Consider the following 19,003-nt stretch of genomic DNA (forward strand, 5'->3'; position numbering starts at 1 on the left):
AGGCTGTATCCTCCCTCCACCTACTTCATGTCCAAGGTAAACCACTGAGCCTTGTCCAATCTGGCATTTACTAGCCTTTAGGGTCAGGTGTGCTTTCTGAAGAGCCTGGAGCACAATCCCGAGGTGTTTCACATGGTCTTCCCAGGTGGCACTGAAAACTGCTATATCGTCCAGATATGCAAGACAGAATTCGTCCAACCCATTCAACACATGATTCACAAGCCTCTGGAAAGTGGCAGGTGCATTCTTCAACCCGAACGGCATTACCCGGAATTGGTAAAGGCCGTCTGGAGTAGAAAATGCTGTCTTCTCCTTGGCATGTTCTGCTAAAGCTATTTGCCAATAGCCAGCAGTGAGGTCAAACGTGCTGAGGTACTTGGAGGCACCCAAACTATCCACCAGCTCATCTGTTCGAGGCAAGGGGTGTGCATCTGTCTTGGTGACAGCATTCAGAGCCCTGTAATCCACGCAGAATCTCAATTCAGAAGTGCCTGCCTTTGGAACCAAAACCACAGGGCTGGACCAAGGACTACTAGAGGGTTCAATCACCCCAAGGTCTAACATTTTGTTGACCTCGGTCTTAGTATAAGACCGTACTTTGTCTGACATCCTGTATCCCCTACTTTTGGTAGGTACACTGTCTCCTGTGTCAATGTTATGTTTGCACCAAGGTGTCAAACCAGGCGACTGTGAAAACAGGGGGGAAAACTGCCTAAGCAAACTTTTCACCTCATCCTGCTGATCAGAAGTCAGGTGAGGGGCCACTCGGACACCCTCAAAGGAGCTATCTGAAGGACCGCTTTGGAACAGGTCGGGGAGAGGTTCCGACTCCTCTTCCTCAACATCTGAAGCCAGTAGCAGTGCTGCGATTTCGACTCTTGGGACGAAAGCCTTCAGCCTATTCACGTGAAACACTTTTGGAGCCTGTCCAGGCCTTCCAAGGTCCACTAAATAGTTAACCTCACCCAGGGGCTCCACCACTGTGTAAGGGCCTGACCATTTGTCCTGTAAAGCTCGAGGCCTTATGGGATTCATGATCAGGACTTGCTGACCAGGTGTAAAGTTGATGAGGGAAGCTTTCTGGTCGTACCAATGTTTCACCAGCGCTTGTCCTGCCTTCAATTTATCACTAGCCAAGCCCATCAGAAGTACCATCCGTTTTCTGAGCCCTAGCACATAATCAACTACGTTGGTAGTAACAGGGGGAGTGGGGATCTCCCATCCCTCTTTGACGATGGCTAAGGGTCCCCGTACGGGATGACCGAACAGAAGTTCGAAGGGGCTGAAGCCAACACCCTCCTGTGGTACCTCTCGGTAGGCAAACAGTAAGCATGGTAAAAGAAGATCCCATTTTCTTCTCTGAGGTTCCTCCAGAGCCCCAATCATGCTTTTTAACGTTCTGTTGAAACGTTCCACCAGACCATTGGTCTGGGGGTGGTATGCAGAAGAGAACTTTTAGGTGACCCCACATTCTTTCCACATAGCCTGCATATACTTCGACATACAGTTGCTGCCACGATCCGACACAACTTCTTTAGGGAAGCCAACCCTAGTAAATATGCCAAGTAAAGCTTTTGCAACTGACTTGGCAGTTACAGTTTTCAATGGGATGGCCTCAGGAATCTGGTTGCATGGTCGACCAGCACCAGGATAAACCTATTGCCTGAGGATGTTTGCGGGTCAAGGGGACCAACAATGTCGATCCCTACCCTTTCAAATGGTACCCCCACAACTGGGAGCGGTACCAACGGAGCTTGGATTATCGCGCCAACCTTACCAGACAACTGGCAGGAGGCACAACTCCTGCAGTGACTTTCTACTTGCACCCCCATCTTGGGCCAGTAGAAGTGCATGGATAACCTTTGCTTGGTCCTCTTCATACCAAGGTGCCCAGCAAGGGGAACTTCATGCGCCAACTGCAGGAGGAAGGGCCTAACAGCAAGGGGAACCACCAACCTCCTATGGTCTCCTTCTGTAGACTCTGTGGGCTCACTATACAGGAGTCCACCTTCCCAATAAATCCTATGCGTCCCAGGAGGTTCACCCTCAAGCTGGGAGCAGGCCTGTCTCCTTAGGCCTTCCAGAGATGGGCACTCACGTTGGCCTTTACTGAATTCGTCCCTATCAGGACCTCCTTCAACTAACAAGTCTTTTAGTTCAGGATGATCGTTGGGGTCAAATACTTCAGGCATCGCCACCTCCTCGTCAGGCCCGGGCGATTGACCAACTTCCTCCACCGCAGTGGTAGGCGAGCTCGGGGGAATATTCTCTTTCCCTCGTCTTGACTTGTCGACTCCTTTCGCCTTGGGTTTCCCCTTCGGCTGGGGTGGCGTATTGGTCTTGGCCAATGCTGCCCGTGCTTGAGACCGTGTGTAGGGTCTTTCGGCAGTGTCTCCTACGAGCCCTAAAGCTCTGAGATCATTACCTAACAAGACCTTTCCCGGGACGTTTCTCTGAATGCTCACTGGAATCCTGACTGCTGTACCATTTAAAGTAAGATTTACAGGTATTACTGGGAACATACGGAGTGGGCCGTCAGCCAACTTAGTGGGCATCAGAGTAGCTCTGGCAACTTCCTCTGAGTCTACCAAGGTAGAATCCACTACAGTGCTACTGCACCCACTATCCCTAAGAGCTGGAGTATCTACTCCATTGATCAGCACACTGTCTTTAAAGTAGTGCTTGGTATTATCCGGAATCCTAGCATAAGCCTCTGCGACTTTAGGCTCCCAGGAACCCAGGGAAACTAAAACTACCTCAGCCTCTATCCCGCTGGGAAATGAGTCTGAGGAGAAGGATGCTCCTGTAATCTCTTCTTCCTCGTAGGAGGAGAAGGCCAGATTAGTGGAGTGGACCCCCAAAGGTCTAACCTTACACCGGGGATCCCCCTTCACGTGGTCAGTTGCTCCACAAGCAAAACAAGATCCATTGGGTCTGTTTACATAGGGAGGCTTATTGTAACCAGAGTTCTGTTTCGGAGGCTGACCTCCACTACCCTGTGAGTTCTCTTGTGTCTTACCCTTATTTTTCTTTTTGTGGCCCTTATGAGAAGATTTATCAGATTCTCCACCCTCCATATCTTTGGACTTTTTCCCTTCCTCCTGCTTACCAGGATGAGTTTTGTCCTTATGGGACACTCGATGTGACACCCATAAGTCTGCTGCAATGGCCAGCTTCTTAGGATCTATCTCCTTCGAATCGGCCAAATGCTGCTTAAGCTCCGGGGAAGAAGATGCAAAAATGTGTTCCAGCATGACAAGATTTATCATGCCTTCGAAGGTAGAAACCTTATAACCTTCGACCCAGCCAGTTAAGTTTTTTAAGGATTCAGTGACATAAGATACCCAAGTACCACCTTCCTTTTTCTTATACTCTCTGAAACGTTTCAAATATTGGCCCGGAGTCTTCCCAAACTTTAAAATGAGAGTTTGCCTTAACATTGCGAAATCAGCTCGCTCAGCCTTCGACATTTCCATAATGGCACTACAGCCAGAATGGGGCAGTCTGCTGAGTAACCAGGCAATCTTATCAGCATTGTCAACTTGTTGAACTTCGCATGCATACTCAAACGCATTCAGCCAGTCCATAATGTCATTCCTTTCCTCATACAAACTGAGCAGATCTTTCGGAAACCGTGGATGAGAGGAAGCCCCAGACCCATGTCCAGGACCCTTGGACCCATTTGCAAACTGAAGCTTGGCCAGTTCCAACTGGTGATCCCTGTCTTTTTGTTTTTCTGCCTGTTCGATTTTTAGTTTAGCTATGCTGAATTCAAGCTCCTGCTGCCTAAACCGCAGCTCTTGCTTCTTGAATTCAAGCATAGCCTCCCCATCAGCACTGGCAGAGGAAACATTAGACATCTCGTCCTCCCTGTCCTCGTGGTCGCGATGGATCAGTGCAGCGGCAGAACCGTCGGTTCTACCAGTGAGAGCAGCCCCACCACCTTCCGCACTGTCCTCAGAAGTTATAGCGTCAAGCTGTGCTTCTTGCCACGCCACGATTCTTTGGATCATTTCCAATTTCATGCCTTGAGAGGAAACACCTCTCTCCGCACACATCTTTTTCAATGTTTCTGATTTGGAAGCATTTAAAGTTAACAAGGTATTTGTTTCCATACTGTTAGATAGGACTATGGCCTTTTTAAAGCTATACTACAACAATTCACTACGTGTCCTGGTTGGAATAACCTGAAATGCCCTAGTTCGTGCGCAACACTGGATACCTTCAGTCGTATCCCACCGCTGTACACCAATTTGTTAAGACGGATTTCTGAACTCTGTCCTGGTGGCGCAGAAGTTCAGAAGGCCAACCTAATTACTTGGAACAGGGTAACCTCTGGACGAGCCAGACCAATCAAGGTAGCGATCGCGGCGGTCAAGACTAGGTCTCAAGAGGGGTGAGGGTGACTGAAAGCCCGCAATGAGCACACAAAGCAAGAACACTTACAAACTACTCCAAACAGTTGTTATATTAAAAATATATACACATTTATTTCAAGGCCTTTAAAACAATGACCGTAGCGAGAAAATCACAATATAACGATAGTAAACCAACACATACCATATCAACACAATATATATACAAATACAACAAGTCTCAAGCGTTATATGCACGAGATGTGTAGTCCACCTAAAAGGGAGGGAAAACAGGCAGTGCGCAATAATGCTTAGACCCAGTTCACCTTCAGAGGCACCTAACTAGATGGAAGTCCGAGCCCTGCGAAGAGTGGAGCCTTGTGCTCAAAAGTACCTGCACGCGCTGGTGCCAACGGGCAAAAGGAGAAGCGCTTCGAGGGAAATCAGGCAGTTCAGTTTAGTGCACAAAAGAAGAAGAACAAGTTCCGCGACTCAAGCGCAGCCTCCACAGTGGGCAGAAGCAGAGCGCGAGTACGGAAAAGGGTGCTGTTTTACACAGCGGGGAAAAGCAATGGGCTCCTGCAGGAGGGCGACCATATCCTAGCTATGCTACTCGCCGGTCCCCGATGCAAGCAGACCCAGGCTTCTCCGCGTCCGTTTCAGTGGCTGGCAGGTTCAGAAGAGCAGGGAACGCCTCGTCGTCATGTTGAGTAAAAAGACGTCCCAATCGAAGAAACCCGCACAATTTGTTACCACAGCAGGGCAACGGAGCGGCCGTGTGTATCTGAGCCAAATGTACACTACTCACTTCAGACCTGGGAACGCCAAGTGTACGAAGCGTGTGAGAGTGACAAGGGCTCGAAATACTACACAACCTGGCGGCAGTTACAGAGCAAGACTCCCGTGTAAGCTGGTCAGTCAGCTGGATGGCCCAGAGACGCTTCCGAAGGCTTACTGGCAGCAGATGGTGAAGATGCCGAGAATAGCTGTTCCCGCTATTCCAAAGGGTCGAAGTACCAGTACAGGCCATCTGGTTCGATCAAAGGTGAAAAGGGTTTCACAAGGCGACAGCAGTGCAGAGGAGAAGTCCTTCAGCGGGTCACCAGCGATTCCTCGGTCCAGCCTCTTGGTTGCAGGATACTTGGCTCCTGTATTCCTTTGTTCGTGAGAACTCAGGAGATCGACATGGTAGTGGTGTTTCCAGCCCCCTCTTATCCACGGTTCCCTTTGCGCCAAAACGGAGGGGACCCAATGGGAGATCCGCTCATCAACACTCACACCATTCGTGGACCAATCACGGACCACGGTGGTCCCAGGCATTCACACCACCCTAGACTCTCTGGCACCCAGGATGTGTATTGGGACCAGACATCCCAGCCCACATCCTGGAGGCACACACAAGACGTGTAGAAGCCCGCAAAAGCATCCGTGTTTCGCAGGAAAGTACATGCCCAAATAAGGAAGGCCCCGGGTTGGCTCGACCTGGGGAAGGTGAAGGGAGCAAAACGGTCAGCGGACAGGACAAAGGAGCCTCGTGGTCTGGCCATTTTGGGAGCCAGGCCACCATTTTGGGTTAAGCGCGAGAAACGCGCTTAGAACGCCAAAAGGAGCTCAAAACACAAGAAACGATCGCTGCCACCATTCCTGTCCCTGAATCACTTACACCGATCAGATACAATCCTAAACGAGTATCTAGGGCCTGTAGAAGGCTAGAGACCCAAGAGAGCTGTAACTTAGCTTACAGTGCCCTCTTGTGTCATGTTGCACGAAAGCCGCAACATGATAAAAGAAACTACGGGAAACAGCGTTCCCTGGTACTGACTGTCTTAAGGGCATGTTAGTTTCCCTGTAAGAAAGGAGCGAAAGCCCAGAGGAGTGCGGCAGAAGGCTGCACTTCTCTGGCAAAGTCAAGAACAAGGTGAAAAACAACAGCAAAAAGTTTAGGGGTTGCCACATGGAAGGAAAATTACCTACAATTACGAAATCTTTCCTAACACTCACCCATGAACTCAGACTCCACAGCACTGACTCCTGCCTTCTTCCTTGCTGCACTTGCACGTTCTGAATACTCACAGGAATAGTAGTTTTGTCCTGTTTCCTCTTTCCCCACTGCTCTTATATATGGTGTTTTTAATATATTTTAATGTGTTTCCCACTCCTGCTCCCTCCCTTGCCCTGTGGGCGCTTTGAAACAGTATTTACAAGCAAACAATACAATAAAAAATAAAAAAAGTTAGGTGTGTGTTATGTGTATATGAGGTATGAATGGTATATTCTGCCTAACCTGACAGTATGCCATCAGAAGTTTGTGCCATGGGGTTTTCTTCATAAGGGGGTAAGAATACTGAGTCTCTCCTAATTGAGTCATCACATCCTGCCGGTAGTCATCCCCTCCCACATGATCATCCGTCATAATACCACCCCCAGGGTCAGGATATACCACCCCCAGGGTCAGGATCAGGTAGCAACTGCCGTCCCTGGCCATGTGGGAGGAGCTCATCACTGGGGAATCTGTGATGACTGCAGGACTCACACGAAGGCACTCCCTGTTTCCTCCTGTTTTCTATGGTATCTTTATTGATTTGGGAAGAGATGGTTCCTATCTATTTTTAGACATTTTAATATTCACACTGTGAAATTAGCAGTGCTTTGTTATACAACCACTAATGATATCTCGTTATGAGGTATCTCACAATATCTTAAAGTGCGGATGAAAAGAAAGAAAAATGTACATTGAAAAAGGAATATCAGTAAAAAGAAGCACTTTAGAATTAAGAATGTTAGGGCATGCATTACATTGTTTTACTTATAGATTTTATGAACAAATGGCCCTGTGTTGTTACAGTGTATATCAATGAACTGTATTTTAATTCATTTTGTATTTGTCTATATTCTGTATACATCAGAACATAAAATATTAAATTCCAGCAAATGTCATGTTTTTGAACTGGGTTACGGATTTTATGGTCTTTACACTAAAATCAATTTACCAGAACATAAATAAATAACAAAATGTCAAGGTGTCCGACGTCTGTGCAACTGTTTTGACCCACCCTGACACCTTTTTTTTTTAAAAAAAAAGTGTATTTGCATTCCTTAAAGAACAGAGCTAAAATGCAAGAATAGATTCTTAACTCAGCCAAAAGCCAAATATGTTCTCAAGCTATATGGAGGCTGCATCATTAACATTGGGGGGCGGGGGGGTTAAGCGGGGCGCAGAGAATGAGGCAATGGGGCGGTGTGGGGAATGACAAAAGGGGGGTGTCCGAGCAGAGGTGGTGGACAGAGAAATGGAAATAGGACAGGGGACGTTGGAATGGGCCAAGAGATCAGATCACTGATTCAAACCCACAACCATATACTCATTCCAAGGGCCTAGTAGTTCAACTAGCATGAAGTCAATAAAACTTGACCAGATGGTATGGTGTCTTTCCTGGGCCTCCTGTCGAATCAGTGATCTTTTTTCCAGGGTAGCAAGTCTGTCAATACCTGTTAGCCTGAAGCTGATCATCTTGAAGAAAATACCACTAAAATGTGTCTGAGTTTCCAAAAAAAGTCTGATACCTATGCATACATTTTCTTTTTCCAAATATGTTTTTCCCGTAGCCACCAGAATTCCCTCCTTGTTCTTTTGATTCTGATGAGGCTGTTGATCGTTGGCTTAAGTTTTACGAAATGAATGCACCGCTGATTTGCCAATCTGTATTTGTATCTCGTGATCCTGTAAGTATGTTTTTGTTTTTCCTTTATTACATTTTGTATTGGGTACAATAATCTCTCAGATGCATGGATTCCACGTGCAGCATTTTGTATTTTCATTTCCTGATTTAGACAATACTGATATGAAAACACAAAAAGCTAAAACACACTGCAACGTCTTTGTGGGTTTGTATTATCCTTGAGCTTTACTTTGCATGAAATGATAGCATCTCTCAGAATTGAGGAGTTTTCAGTGCCCACCCTATATCAGTAGGGTATCCAGAATCTTATATTTTTACCTAGAATCCTGAGAAAGGTTGGAAGAGATAAAAACACATATAAAGATACATTGGTGCTCTACTTTGCGTCATTTCACAAACTGAAACAAACCTAAAATGAATGTTTAAGGTCTATGTGAGGCTGGCATGGTCTCACAAGAAAGGACACAGACACAAAGGTACAAGTTTCAACACCTTTATTAAGTTTGACTGGGGTTGGAGACTTCCTAGCTGACTCTAATTCTACAATGGGAGTAGCAAAGTAAAACAAAGTGGTCCAAGTCAGTCATTCAAACAAAGGGGAAAGTCTGTGTCAGAACTCTATACTTGCCCTCTCGTTTCACAGTAACTAAGTGTGGGAAAATGTATGAAAATAAAGCGTGCAGCAAAGGAATGTCAGAATGGCATTGAAAGTGACTCACCACTCCCTTCCCCAAGTCCATTTCACTGGGGTTCTTACAAAGTTCCTTCAAGGTGGGTAGTATGCACAGTTCAAAGACTTCCCTGGCCTATTTCAGTGTCAGTTCAATATGTATCACAGCTCTCTTCAATGGATTCTGTCGTACTTTCCTCACCCGGCTTCACAATTCTCAAACAAACATATTCACAAAGTTCCTTCTTAGTTACTTAACGTCAAACGCTTAAACATGGCTAAAACACTTTCCAGCCAAACAGCTCAGCTTCACAGAGCTCGAGGAGAACCCACTTCCCCGACCTTTGTACTTCTCTTTCACAATATTCACCTCTCAGAGACCTTCGCAACCGCATAGTATTCTCACCCCTATGCTTGACCACTCTGACAGTAGAGTTGGTTTCTCAATATCCGTGCCTCTTGCACTTGGTTTCACAGAACGGGTCCTCAGCCACTTTGTTCCTTATTTCACAAAAGCATATAGTTCATTAGGATAGGCCTATGGCCACTCTGTTCCTCTTTTCACAAAAATATCAATTCAGTTTCACATGAGCCTTTCGGGATCTCTGCACGCTCTTTCCCTCGTGCCCTTTCCTTCAATGGCTTTCAACACATTTCGCTTTCATTATTCACTGTTCAGCTATCTTTCAAGAAGCGTCCGGGAGGGAGATTATCTCCATGTAACTAGAACAACCAATGATTAACCCGTGACTGGAAGCTGTATAAAGGAGATCTCTAAGTTGACGGAACACGTTCGCAAACCATCAGGAATGACATAATGAATGTCCTGTTTTGACAAAGGCCAGTGGCCGAAACACATGTTAACCTAAGGACAAATGCTAACTATTTTTGTTTTGATTGAATACTATATACTTTGACAAGTTATGGACAAATAATAAACAAATATGCCATTGCCCGGTGCAATTTTTGAAGTACCAACATGTTTCATTAATTCACAAGAAGGAGGGGGTATAACTTCCAGGTGACCTTGGGAGCGACAGGCATCCCTGAACCAGTGATCTATGGTGCTGTGAAACACTCCTTAATGCCCCAAGTAATGTAATAGTTTAACAACGTGCCTTCTCACGCGGCACTGCTCCGTTACTTTGTTTCTCATCGGCTCCCTCGCTGGCTAAATACATTCAATCTTTCATTTTGATATCTATATCCTTCAACGCATAGCCTTGCGTGTAACACTGTAGCTTTCCACAATCGCACGGATCACAAACCGGGCTCTCTCTTTCTTTGAACTCACCAGCTGTGATTGCTTTTGCACATTGTGCTCTTTTCAGCTTGTCACGGTCAAGGTCTTGCTCACCTGCCATCACAAAGACTTGCAGGTAGAGACGTGCCAACAAAGCCAAAAGGAGAAAAGTACACATGAAGCAGGAGTACAAGGAGTCCTGCAGACGAGAAAGGCTAGGCAACAGAGGCAATGAACAGAAAAGGGCAGGGAGTACAAGTAACACAAACACGTTAGGTTCCCTCTTGGGGTGTATGCAGAATGGGGGAAGAGTTTCCGACAGAACCAGGGAAACTCGAGCCTTCTGAGCAGGTTACTATTACAAGGCCGCACTCTGAATGCTCATGGAAAGGAGCAACAGCAGTGGGTGTCTGGATCCTAAGGCACAAACAAGGTAACAGTACTCACAAGACTGAAGCCTGTAAAGATCCAGCAGGAACTGAACAATGACTGCTTCCTGAAACAGGAACCAGCACACCATTAACAATGACACAAGGTACAATACTGAAACGCGACAAAGGAAAGGGGCAGAGATTGCCTGCTGGAAACCCAGCAGCCAAACTCTAAACAAAGGAATTACACAAGGCACAAGTGAAGACAAGAACTGTAACAGAACTATCCAGGGGGAAAAAAGAAGTCAAAGAGAGCAAAGTTCAGGACAGAGAACTGGAAGAAAGAAGTAAAGCAAGAAAACTAGAATCTAAGTGCAGGGGTAAGGAGACTGGAAGCCGCAGACTGGTACAAGGATCAGTAACCTTGGACAGGAATAACAAGAGTAGAACTGCAGAGAGAAAACAAGGAAACTGTAGCTCTGAAGTGGGATCACAATGGCAGGTCTGAAGACTGATAACAAGGAAACTGTAGCTCTGAAGTGGAATAACAAGGGCAGGACTGAAGACAGTTTGCTCGGTCAATGAGCACAGAACAAGTAACTGCAGGTAGGGAACAAGATAATTATGTTAGAGAGCAGAGGGCTGTAGACAGGGAACATAGGACTGCAAGCAGGGGAGCAGGGCTGCAGTATAGGAAGCACAGAGGTGCAGGGCAAAAGGCAGGGGTGTGAAGCCAGAGTAGCAGGGCAAAAGGCAGGGAGCACAGGGCTCTGGAACAGGAGCAGGTTCTAGAAACAGGACACAGCAGACATCCAAGGATTAAGGCAACAAAGGGCTGGAAGCAAGCTCAATGCAAGAGACCTGTGCTCCTGCAGGCAGCTGCTTAAATACTGACCTGCCCTGTGATGAAGCAGGCTAATTAGCAGCACCTGGCGCAGCACACCTGAAAATAATTGGCCTTCTCCCTCTCTGGTCCTGGGAAAGTGAAAACAGCACTGATCTCTAAGGCTTCTGGGGATTGTAGTTCTAAGACTGCTGCATAGGAATAGCCAGGTAATGGGAACTGCTACAAGGTGCATTATGGGACATGTAGTTTGTGAAATTAAATAAGAAAGTTCCAAAGTATTGCAAACGGAAAGTAAAGACAAAAATATGGATAGGTATTGTCCAAAGAGTATCATGGAGATTAATAAGTCCCAAATAGTCAACAATGGGTACCAATTGGTGCGCCAGTGGCACAGTCGTGACACCTGCCCTCAGATACTCCCAGGTGACCTTGCAGCCCGGGGGAGGAAACAATCGGTTTGCTGGTACGTTGAGGAAAGGGATTAGCCTGCCCCTCAGCTCCCTTCTCTGAACTTTCCCAGCCTCTTGGAGACCCGGCTCCCTTGCCATGCTTTCTCCTGCCTCAACTCGCAGCCCGTCAGGGTTTCAGCGTCCTGTTCTCCCGGGCCTGCTTCTCGGCAGCTCTCTCTCAGCTGCTCCTCCGTCTTGCCATCCAACTTACCTTCCTCCTTGGCCCCTTTATCTCTCTCTGTCTTTCTGTGCTCCACCTTTTATAGTTCGGAAAACGGTCCATGAGTTTCAGGTGTGTGTGATTGTGACTAAGTGCCTGACCCTGCCTGACTTTATTTGTGGGACAAGGCCAGTACATGCTACTAGGGGTAATCTTCCTAGTCTAAGTGTTCCTCTTCCTCGTCTCAGTAGTTGGGCTAATAACGAAAGGAGGGGAGTTATCCCATAAAGGTAGAAAGCAATATGGGGTAAATGACTGTCCGGAAATGGGGGATAGCATGTCTCACCTTCCGGTGTCTCCTCCCCACTCCCCGAGGACCCCCTACCCAGGTGATCCTCCCCTGCTGGTCCACCCCCAGGGTCGGGATCCAATAGCGATGGCCCTTCCCTGGCCGCCTGACTGGAGGATCCCCAGGGTCTGAGTTGCGAAACAACTTCAGGTTTTTCACATCCATCAACAAGACCTATTCATCTTTATTAGTAATTGGATGAACCCAGCAGCAGTGTTTATGCTGATTTCCATGTGAAACCAAGTAATAGTTGCAGCTGATGTAGCTCTCAGGTTTCACTGGACTGGCTTGACTCCTTGATAGTGGGGAGCATATTGGTCCTTTGGCCCATTATAGACTAGACTGTTAGAGTCTAATTCACTACTCAGTTTGTTGCAGCAGAGCGTGATGACTGTAGGGAGAATCCCACCAGGCATCCAGAGTCTATGGAAAACAGACTGTGTACCCGATGGGCTAAGACCTCAGGAAGAAAACCCGATGTTGAGCTCTTGAATATGGCTGGTAATTCTTATTGAAGAGAGCTGGAATTGGTAGTCCGTGAAATAGTAACAGGAACTGAATCGAATGCACAGGAGGAAGGAGATGGAAGAGGGAATAGACCGAGAGGTGCGGGTGAAAGGAAACAAAAACGGAGTCAGAAGGGAGTAGGAGCCGCGAGTTGCAGAAGAATCAGGAAGGTAAGGTAGAAAAAAGCTGGAACCGCGAGGGCGCGGATGTAACAAGGATTATAAGATGAGAAAAAAGCAACCAAAGTCAGGTGGCAAATGAAGGAAGATTGAGAAAGGAACTCGCAAGGACAGGGCAGCGGATAGAGAAAAATAAAGAGGGACGAGTAAAAGGTAGAACGAAGGGGAAAAAAGGAAAGAGCACAACAGTCTCCGTGAAGACGGGATTATGTGAAGCAGAGTAGCACAATGACAGAAGTCAAGCGGCGGCAATAATGCTAGAGCAAAACATAGCAACCTACCGGCTGCCTTGGCTTCCTGAAAGATATAGTATCGGCGTTCCGACGCCATTTTCAGAAAGACTAGAATGTTTGTCAACATTAAAAACGGCATCTAGAAACTTCCATCTTGAGTGATGTTGATATCTGAATGGATGGTATTTCCTCCATGAATTCCATAAGTAACAAGCAGTTTGATTCTTAACAGAGAAACCCTTGGTTAGATCCATGGGTTTGCAACAGTAATTCCTTCTGTTGTCTTCACTTTTAATTCCCTCAGACTCCTAATGCGCCAAATCATTAAGTGGCTTCCCTTGCATGTTTTCCTCGTTTTTATCATGCCAATGTTTGCCAGCTTTCGAAAAAGTAAAGCTGATGTTATTTTGGGGGTTTTTCTCTCTAGGATTGCCCGCTTCTAATTGGTCACTTACTTTGATTTTCAATAGATTTCATTGTGCTATTTATATTTATTTATTGTGCATATGTTTAAAACCGTGCAACTAACAATATAATCACATAACAGTAATAAAAATGAAGCAAAGGGAAAAAACAAAGCTAAATATATTGATAAAACATTTGTGTATAAAAATTCCAGAATCATTTTTTATCATTAAACAGTCCATAAAAACAATAACCATTACTTCACCTACTCTTACAAAATTAATCCCCACACCCAATCGCACTACCACTGATTTTTCCAATTCATTATTTGGAAACCAGTATTGTACAAAACAGCTCTGTTGCTAAATTCAAAGCAAGTTGTGTGCTATTTAAGATCCTGCCTCAAAAAGTTGCCTCAACCTCGAATGCAAAGTTTACGATATACTTGTATCTTTGCTCCCTTAAAGTGGCACAGGCAATCACAAGATTTGAGAGTTCCCTGCAAGTCTAGACCACATAGCATACACTTTCTATTACTTTTTTTCCATTTTTAAACACAGGCCTAGAACCTCTAAAGAGGGGAAGGGATTAAAGCTGATCCTCATGGATTGCTTTCTCCACAAGAGATGAGTAAACTTCAATTTATAAAGTGGGAGTTGCCCTACTTTCTTTTCTTGGGTGTAAAAATGCTTCTATAGTTGATAGTTCTCAACTTCGGCTTCACTATTTATCCAGTCGAATTAAGTTTCTGTTTAACCAACATTGGGTTACTGGCCATCATATCATTTGAATGTGTCCAAACTACCTTGTATGGACTGACACTTGTTCACCCAGGAATTCAGAACTGTAGATGTTTTAATATCTGTCAGCCTATATAGATATATATATATCGAGCTGCTAGGGTGAGGGGGGGGCATGATTTTAGCAAACAAACGTATGTGTCTTCATTTAAAAAAAGCTTCAATTGAAGGCAGTCACAATTCAAACCTAATCACCGAAATCGAACCCAACCTGACAGCTGTCAGGGATAAGAAATGTGAGGCGGACAACTTTGTGAAGGTTTCTTAACAAATGCCATTTTATAAAATTAGTAGGTTAGATGAATGCCTCAGTATCCCTACCCTGACTAGGATTTCCCTGCCTAAAATAAACTAAAGGAAACACTCTAACAAAGAATATTTGTCCCCCACGTTTACAATAAGTAAATATGGAAATGCATGGCAGTTTAAAACTATAGTAATTAAATGTGTATTGTATCAGCAGTCTCTTCTCATAACCTGGGTGAATTCCCCTTCGCCAGAGTTTAAGTGGAATTCTGTTTCACAGTTCAAAGAAAGAAAATCCTGGTTGGCAACAAAGTTGCGACACCATTCTTTGTAACTTCAATTGGTCAACAAAGTTCTACTACTCAGATGATTCAACAAAGCAAATGAAAGACTCTTCTTTATATGATTTATCTTTTGTTATATAAAGAACAACTTTTTATTTCATCAATAGCAACAATAATTGTCCTGCTCAGTATGATTTTTCCACAACTGATAACTTCTTAAGAAATACAACTTCTTGGTAACAGCTGTACACAACTCTTCCTTCAATTATCACAAGTACTTCTTCAACTTCCACCTGGTCTACTCCCATGCCAGACCTACTCGAACAGCGTTTCAAAACAACACATGCTCTTATGGTTAAGGTCAACTGACCAGAGGTTCACAGCAGCTTCATAGTATTCAACAATTTGCAGCTTCAAAACTTTCAAAAACTCTTTTGGGGAAACAGGTAGGTTTCACATCGAAGCTGTTTAATACTGTTCTGCCAAGTATGCTCCTCTCCTTCTGAATAGCTTTTCCCAGAGAGGCAGCCTTGTTGCCACTCTTGTTTCCCCCTTGCAAAGGTAACCAAATACTGACAAGCATAGGATCTTAGTCTGCCTCTCTCTTGGCTTTGGCAATGTGAGTTTACACCAGCATTTACCCTATGTTGTACAAAGTATGGGCAACAGGTTTCATTACTTATGTACCTTGCATTAGCCCTCTTCTGCTGTTGGCAATATCATTTGTATTGTATTTGCCTTGACTTTAGTAGCATTTGGCTTGGGCAATACTTGCGGGTATTAACTGTCAACAATATCGCCCCATCGGGTGGCTGGGTTTTCCATGGACTCACACGTTTAAAGTTACAGTCATATGGTTTTGCTATACAAGACTTTCGCGTCTGCTCAATGGTTCGGTAGTCAAAATTGCTTTGAGAACCACTTTCACTCACACGCGAGTGCTGCTCCCCTGATGAATATCGGCCTTGGACACGCGAGTGGGTACAGAGCATTCCGGGGTCCCTACCAGCATGTGAACTCACCGGGTAAGACATGCGCCTCCTGTGCCCTCACAGCTTACAGGATTTCTTCTTCTGTGGTTCCTTGCAAACTGATAAACTGTTTCTCGTAGTCTGCGCGTTTTTGTCCGCTTTCGTCCACGCCACCTGCAACTGGAGCCCATGATGCCCCCTGGTGCACATCAGCCACCAGAGACAGCTTTACTGTTGCTCCTGGGTCCCTCTAATGCACACCAGCCACCAGAGACTGCCTTGAGGCCCTCAGGTGCACGTCAGCCATCTGAGAAGGCCTCCTGGGAATAAAAGCTTCCCTCGCCTTCGCTTCCTGCTGCGTAGCCTCTGCACTTCAGGATTCAAGAGACAATACCCTCGCCGAACCGGCAGCTGATCTCTGCCATACATAGGTCCCGGCATCTTCTCTCTCTTCCAGCTTCTGTCTAGGCTGCCTGCACAAACCACGCTGCTTCTGCTTCTTACTTTCTCTGTTTCTCTATGGCCTGCACCTGAGGGGGCCTTTTACGCCTCTCTGTTTCCCTCAGGTGTGGGTCATCTGAATGAATGATCTGACCACTCCTGCAACATTGTACCTTTTTAGTCCTGTTCCTCATCTCAGTACTTATAGAATTACGGGTCTTGAAGTCCCTAAGGACAAAGTCAGTTTTTCAAGTTTGATTTTTACTTTTAAACCCCAATCTGTTCTTTACTATATTCTTAAAAGGAACATCATAAGGATTAGTTACAAGGTCTGATTGAAAAGAGGAAGGCATGTCTTTTAGGTTGTTGTTATTCAGATTTCCTTTCACTATACCTTTTGTGTGTGTGAGAGTTTATTAGCTTTACAAGTCTCTAGGATTTTGGAGGGCTGTTTATTTGTCCCAATGCCTAGCAGTTTATTGTGTTCACCCCTATTTATATGTGTATCCTGTGGAACAAAAAGCTGATTATTACAATAAGCCATTACATACTTTGGCATTAAGGAGACAACCTCCCTAGAGGAAGACAAATACTGCATCTCATCCCATGGAGTCCTCTCCTTCCCGGACCCTTTTCTCCTCCCATGTGATCCTCCTGCAGAACACCACCCCAAGCTTAGAATCAGGAAGCGTCTGACTTTCCCTGGCCACCTGGGAGGAGACTTTAGGCAGGGGTTAAATGAGGAGTCCATAGGATTCATCACATAGCCCAATACTTTCCTCCAAATAATGCCTTAATTAATGTTCTAGAAAGCTAAGTTATTGAAGCTGAAAGTCTCAGCGCCATAGAGCAAGGAGGGAAGGATCACTACCCTATAATATTTAATTGCTGGTAACAACGAAAACTGCCCATATTTCTTGTTTAGTCTCAGAATTCGGCCATATGGGCCATCCTTTCAGTGTTTAGCGTTCAGTCTAGTGACTAGATCCCCATTAGAGGGTCTATCCCTAAGAACAAATCCCAAATACTTAAATTGTTGCACAGTTTACAGCCTGAAATTCTTCAAGCACTAATTAAATTGTTTATATTCAGGACATTTTGTGGAAGAACATAATAATAGTCTTATTATTATTGATCTTTAAGTAATTTGCCAGCATATTTTTATTTAAGGCTACAAGGGATCTGTGTTACCCAATCGGGGCATAATCAAAAGATATAGACAGCAGTGGACTGGGATCTGACTAAATTTAGGAGGAAAAGCTTTAACCTTGCTAAGACCCTTATCCAAGTTGGAAATATAAAGATTGAAACTAGCATGTGTCTGGACTGATGCAGGCCCCTAAAAGTTGTGATCCTTTCCGACATCAGACCTTCAGTATTAAATTAGACTTGTAAAGATGTCCCCTTGTGTAATTCCACAAGGGGGCTGGACCTAGAATACCCCTGGGCAGGCCCCACTTGCATAATTTATCCCCCAATCTGCTTCATTTGTCGAACGCAGCACTTACAGCACTATATGCAGCTTTCATTGAACTATTGTGTGCCCAAACCACCCCCCACCTTCCACAGAACATTTACTACCATCCCATCTAGAGAAGAATTGTCTGAATCCACATTGTCATCTGTCAAATCTCTGGGTCCTTACTGACAAATTCTGCAAGTGACCGAGAATAATTGAATCAAACATTTTTCCTGCAATGGGATGGTAGATATCTAGCAATAGCTTGCTCCTTTTCTTGAATAACTGTATAACGTACGTTTATTTTTCCAGGAAGCTGGAAGCACACCTAAACTGACAATATTGTAAAAAAAAATCCACAAAATGGTTGCCCACATAACAAGAAAATAAATTGTGTTACATTTGCCAGGCCATCCATGCTGCTTTTGTTCTTTTAAGCCCATAATTAATTTAAGGATTGCATCATAATCAAATGGCAAGCTTGTGTGAAGGGGAATAAAAAAATCTTGATTACTCTTTCTTTCCTTCTTGAACTCTTCTTTTTCTAGTTGTGTTTGTCCTTTTCCTTCAATCTGAGAACTGCAGAGAAGAAAAACTCTGAAACAGGTGGAGTAAGGAAGCTGAAAGTTTTCTGAACTGAGATGCGAAAGAGGGTGAAGAACAGCAACATTCCCTATGAGACACCACCGCACTGGAGCACACCCGAAGGCAGTGAAGGTTCCAGGGTTGCCCAGGGTGAAGGGCAGTGGGCCGACGAGAGCAAGAAAGGGGAAGAAGCAAGTGGCATAAAAACACAAACAGGTCAGCCATACCCTTAGAGAGAGAATATCAAAGAAGGTCACAGGAGCCCTAGGAACCTGAATATTGGACATTGGCAGGCACCAAAGAGACAGCCCCAAGGACTAAGAAAACCACAAGGTCAGAGGGGTCTGGAGAGCCCCATTGAGACAAAGGAAACCTTACGACCTAGAAATCAGAGGGGACATGGAGGGTCCAATCAGTCAAACCAAGATCAGTGTTAGGAAGAATTCTCTGTTTAGTCTGAATTTCCTAACCTAGTGAGTCCCCCAGCAGCTTTTCTGGATTTTGTGGGGTTTATTTTTTCTCCTGCCAAGAGTGAGACTCTTTTATCCTCACTCTTGGACATGACTTGAGAGTGTTCTCTGTGACTTGCTATGTGCTTATGGGCTGGGGGGGTAATTTTCCCCATAAGCCATCATTGGTTTTTGAATGTGTGTTACACCGCACCCTCAGTGCAGTAGCACAGGGGTGTCTTAGAGACCCCCAAACATAGACTCCACACCCTGGGACTGACTACTGTCTCCCTGGGTCTGTAAAGTTACCATTGACTTTA

General features: G+C 45.2%; 1 protein-coding gene across 3 annotated transcripts in view; it reads left to right on the forward strand.

Moving 5' to 3' along the window:
- Positions 1–19,003, forward strand: part of LOC138488041 (ester hydrolase C11orf54 homolog) — a 258,137-nt gene that overhangs the window by 132,337 nt on the left and 106,797 nt on the right. For 2 of the 3 annotated variants that reach the window (XM_069614760.1, XM_069614762.1), the window contains one exon: positions 7,962–8,078. The exons of the other annotated variant lie outside the window; for it this stretch is intronic. In XM_069614760.1, the coding sequence (XP_069470861.1) occupies positions 7,962–8,078 (117 nt within the window). The remainder of the gene's footprint in view (positions 1–7,961; positions 8,079–19,003) is intronic. 3 annotated transcript variants of the gene reach the window in all.

The sequence above is a fragment of the Ambystoma mexicanum genome, chromosome 9 (genome assembly GCF_040938575.1).
Source record: "Ambystoma mexicanum isolate Mex_15411 chromosome 9, UKY_AmexF1_1, whole genome shotgun sequence".
Lineage (NCBI taxonomy): Eukaryota > Metazoa > Chordata > Amphibia > Caudata > Ambystomatidae > Ambystoma > Ambystoma mexicanum.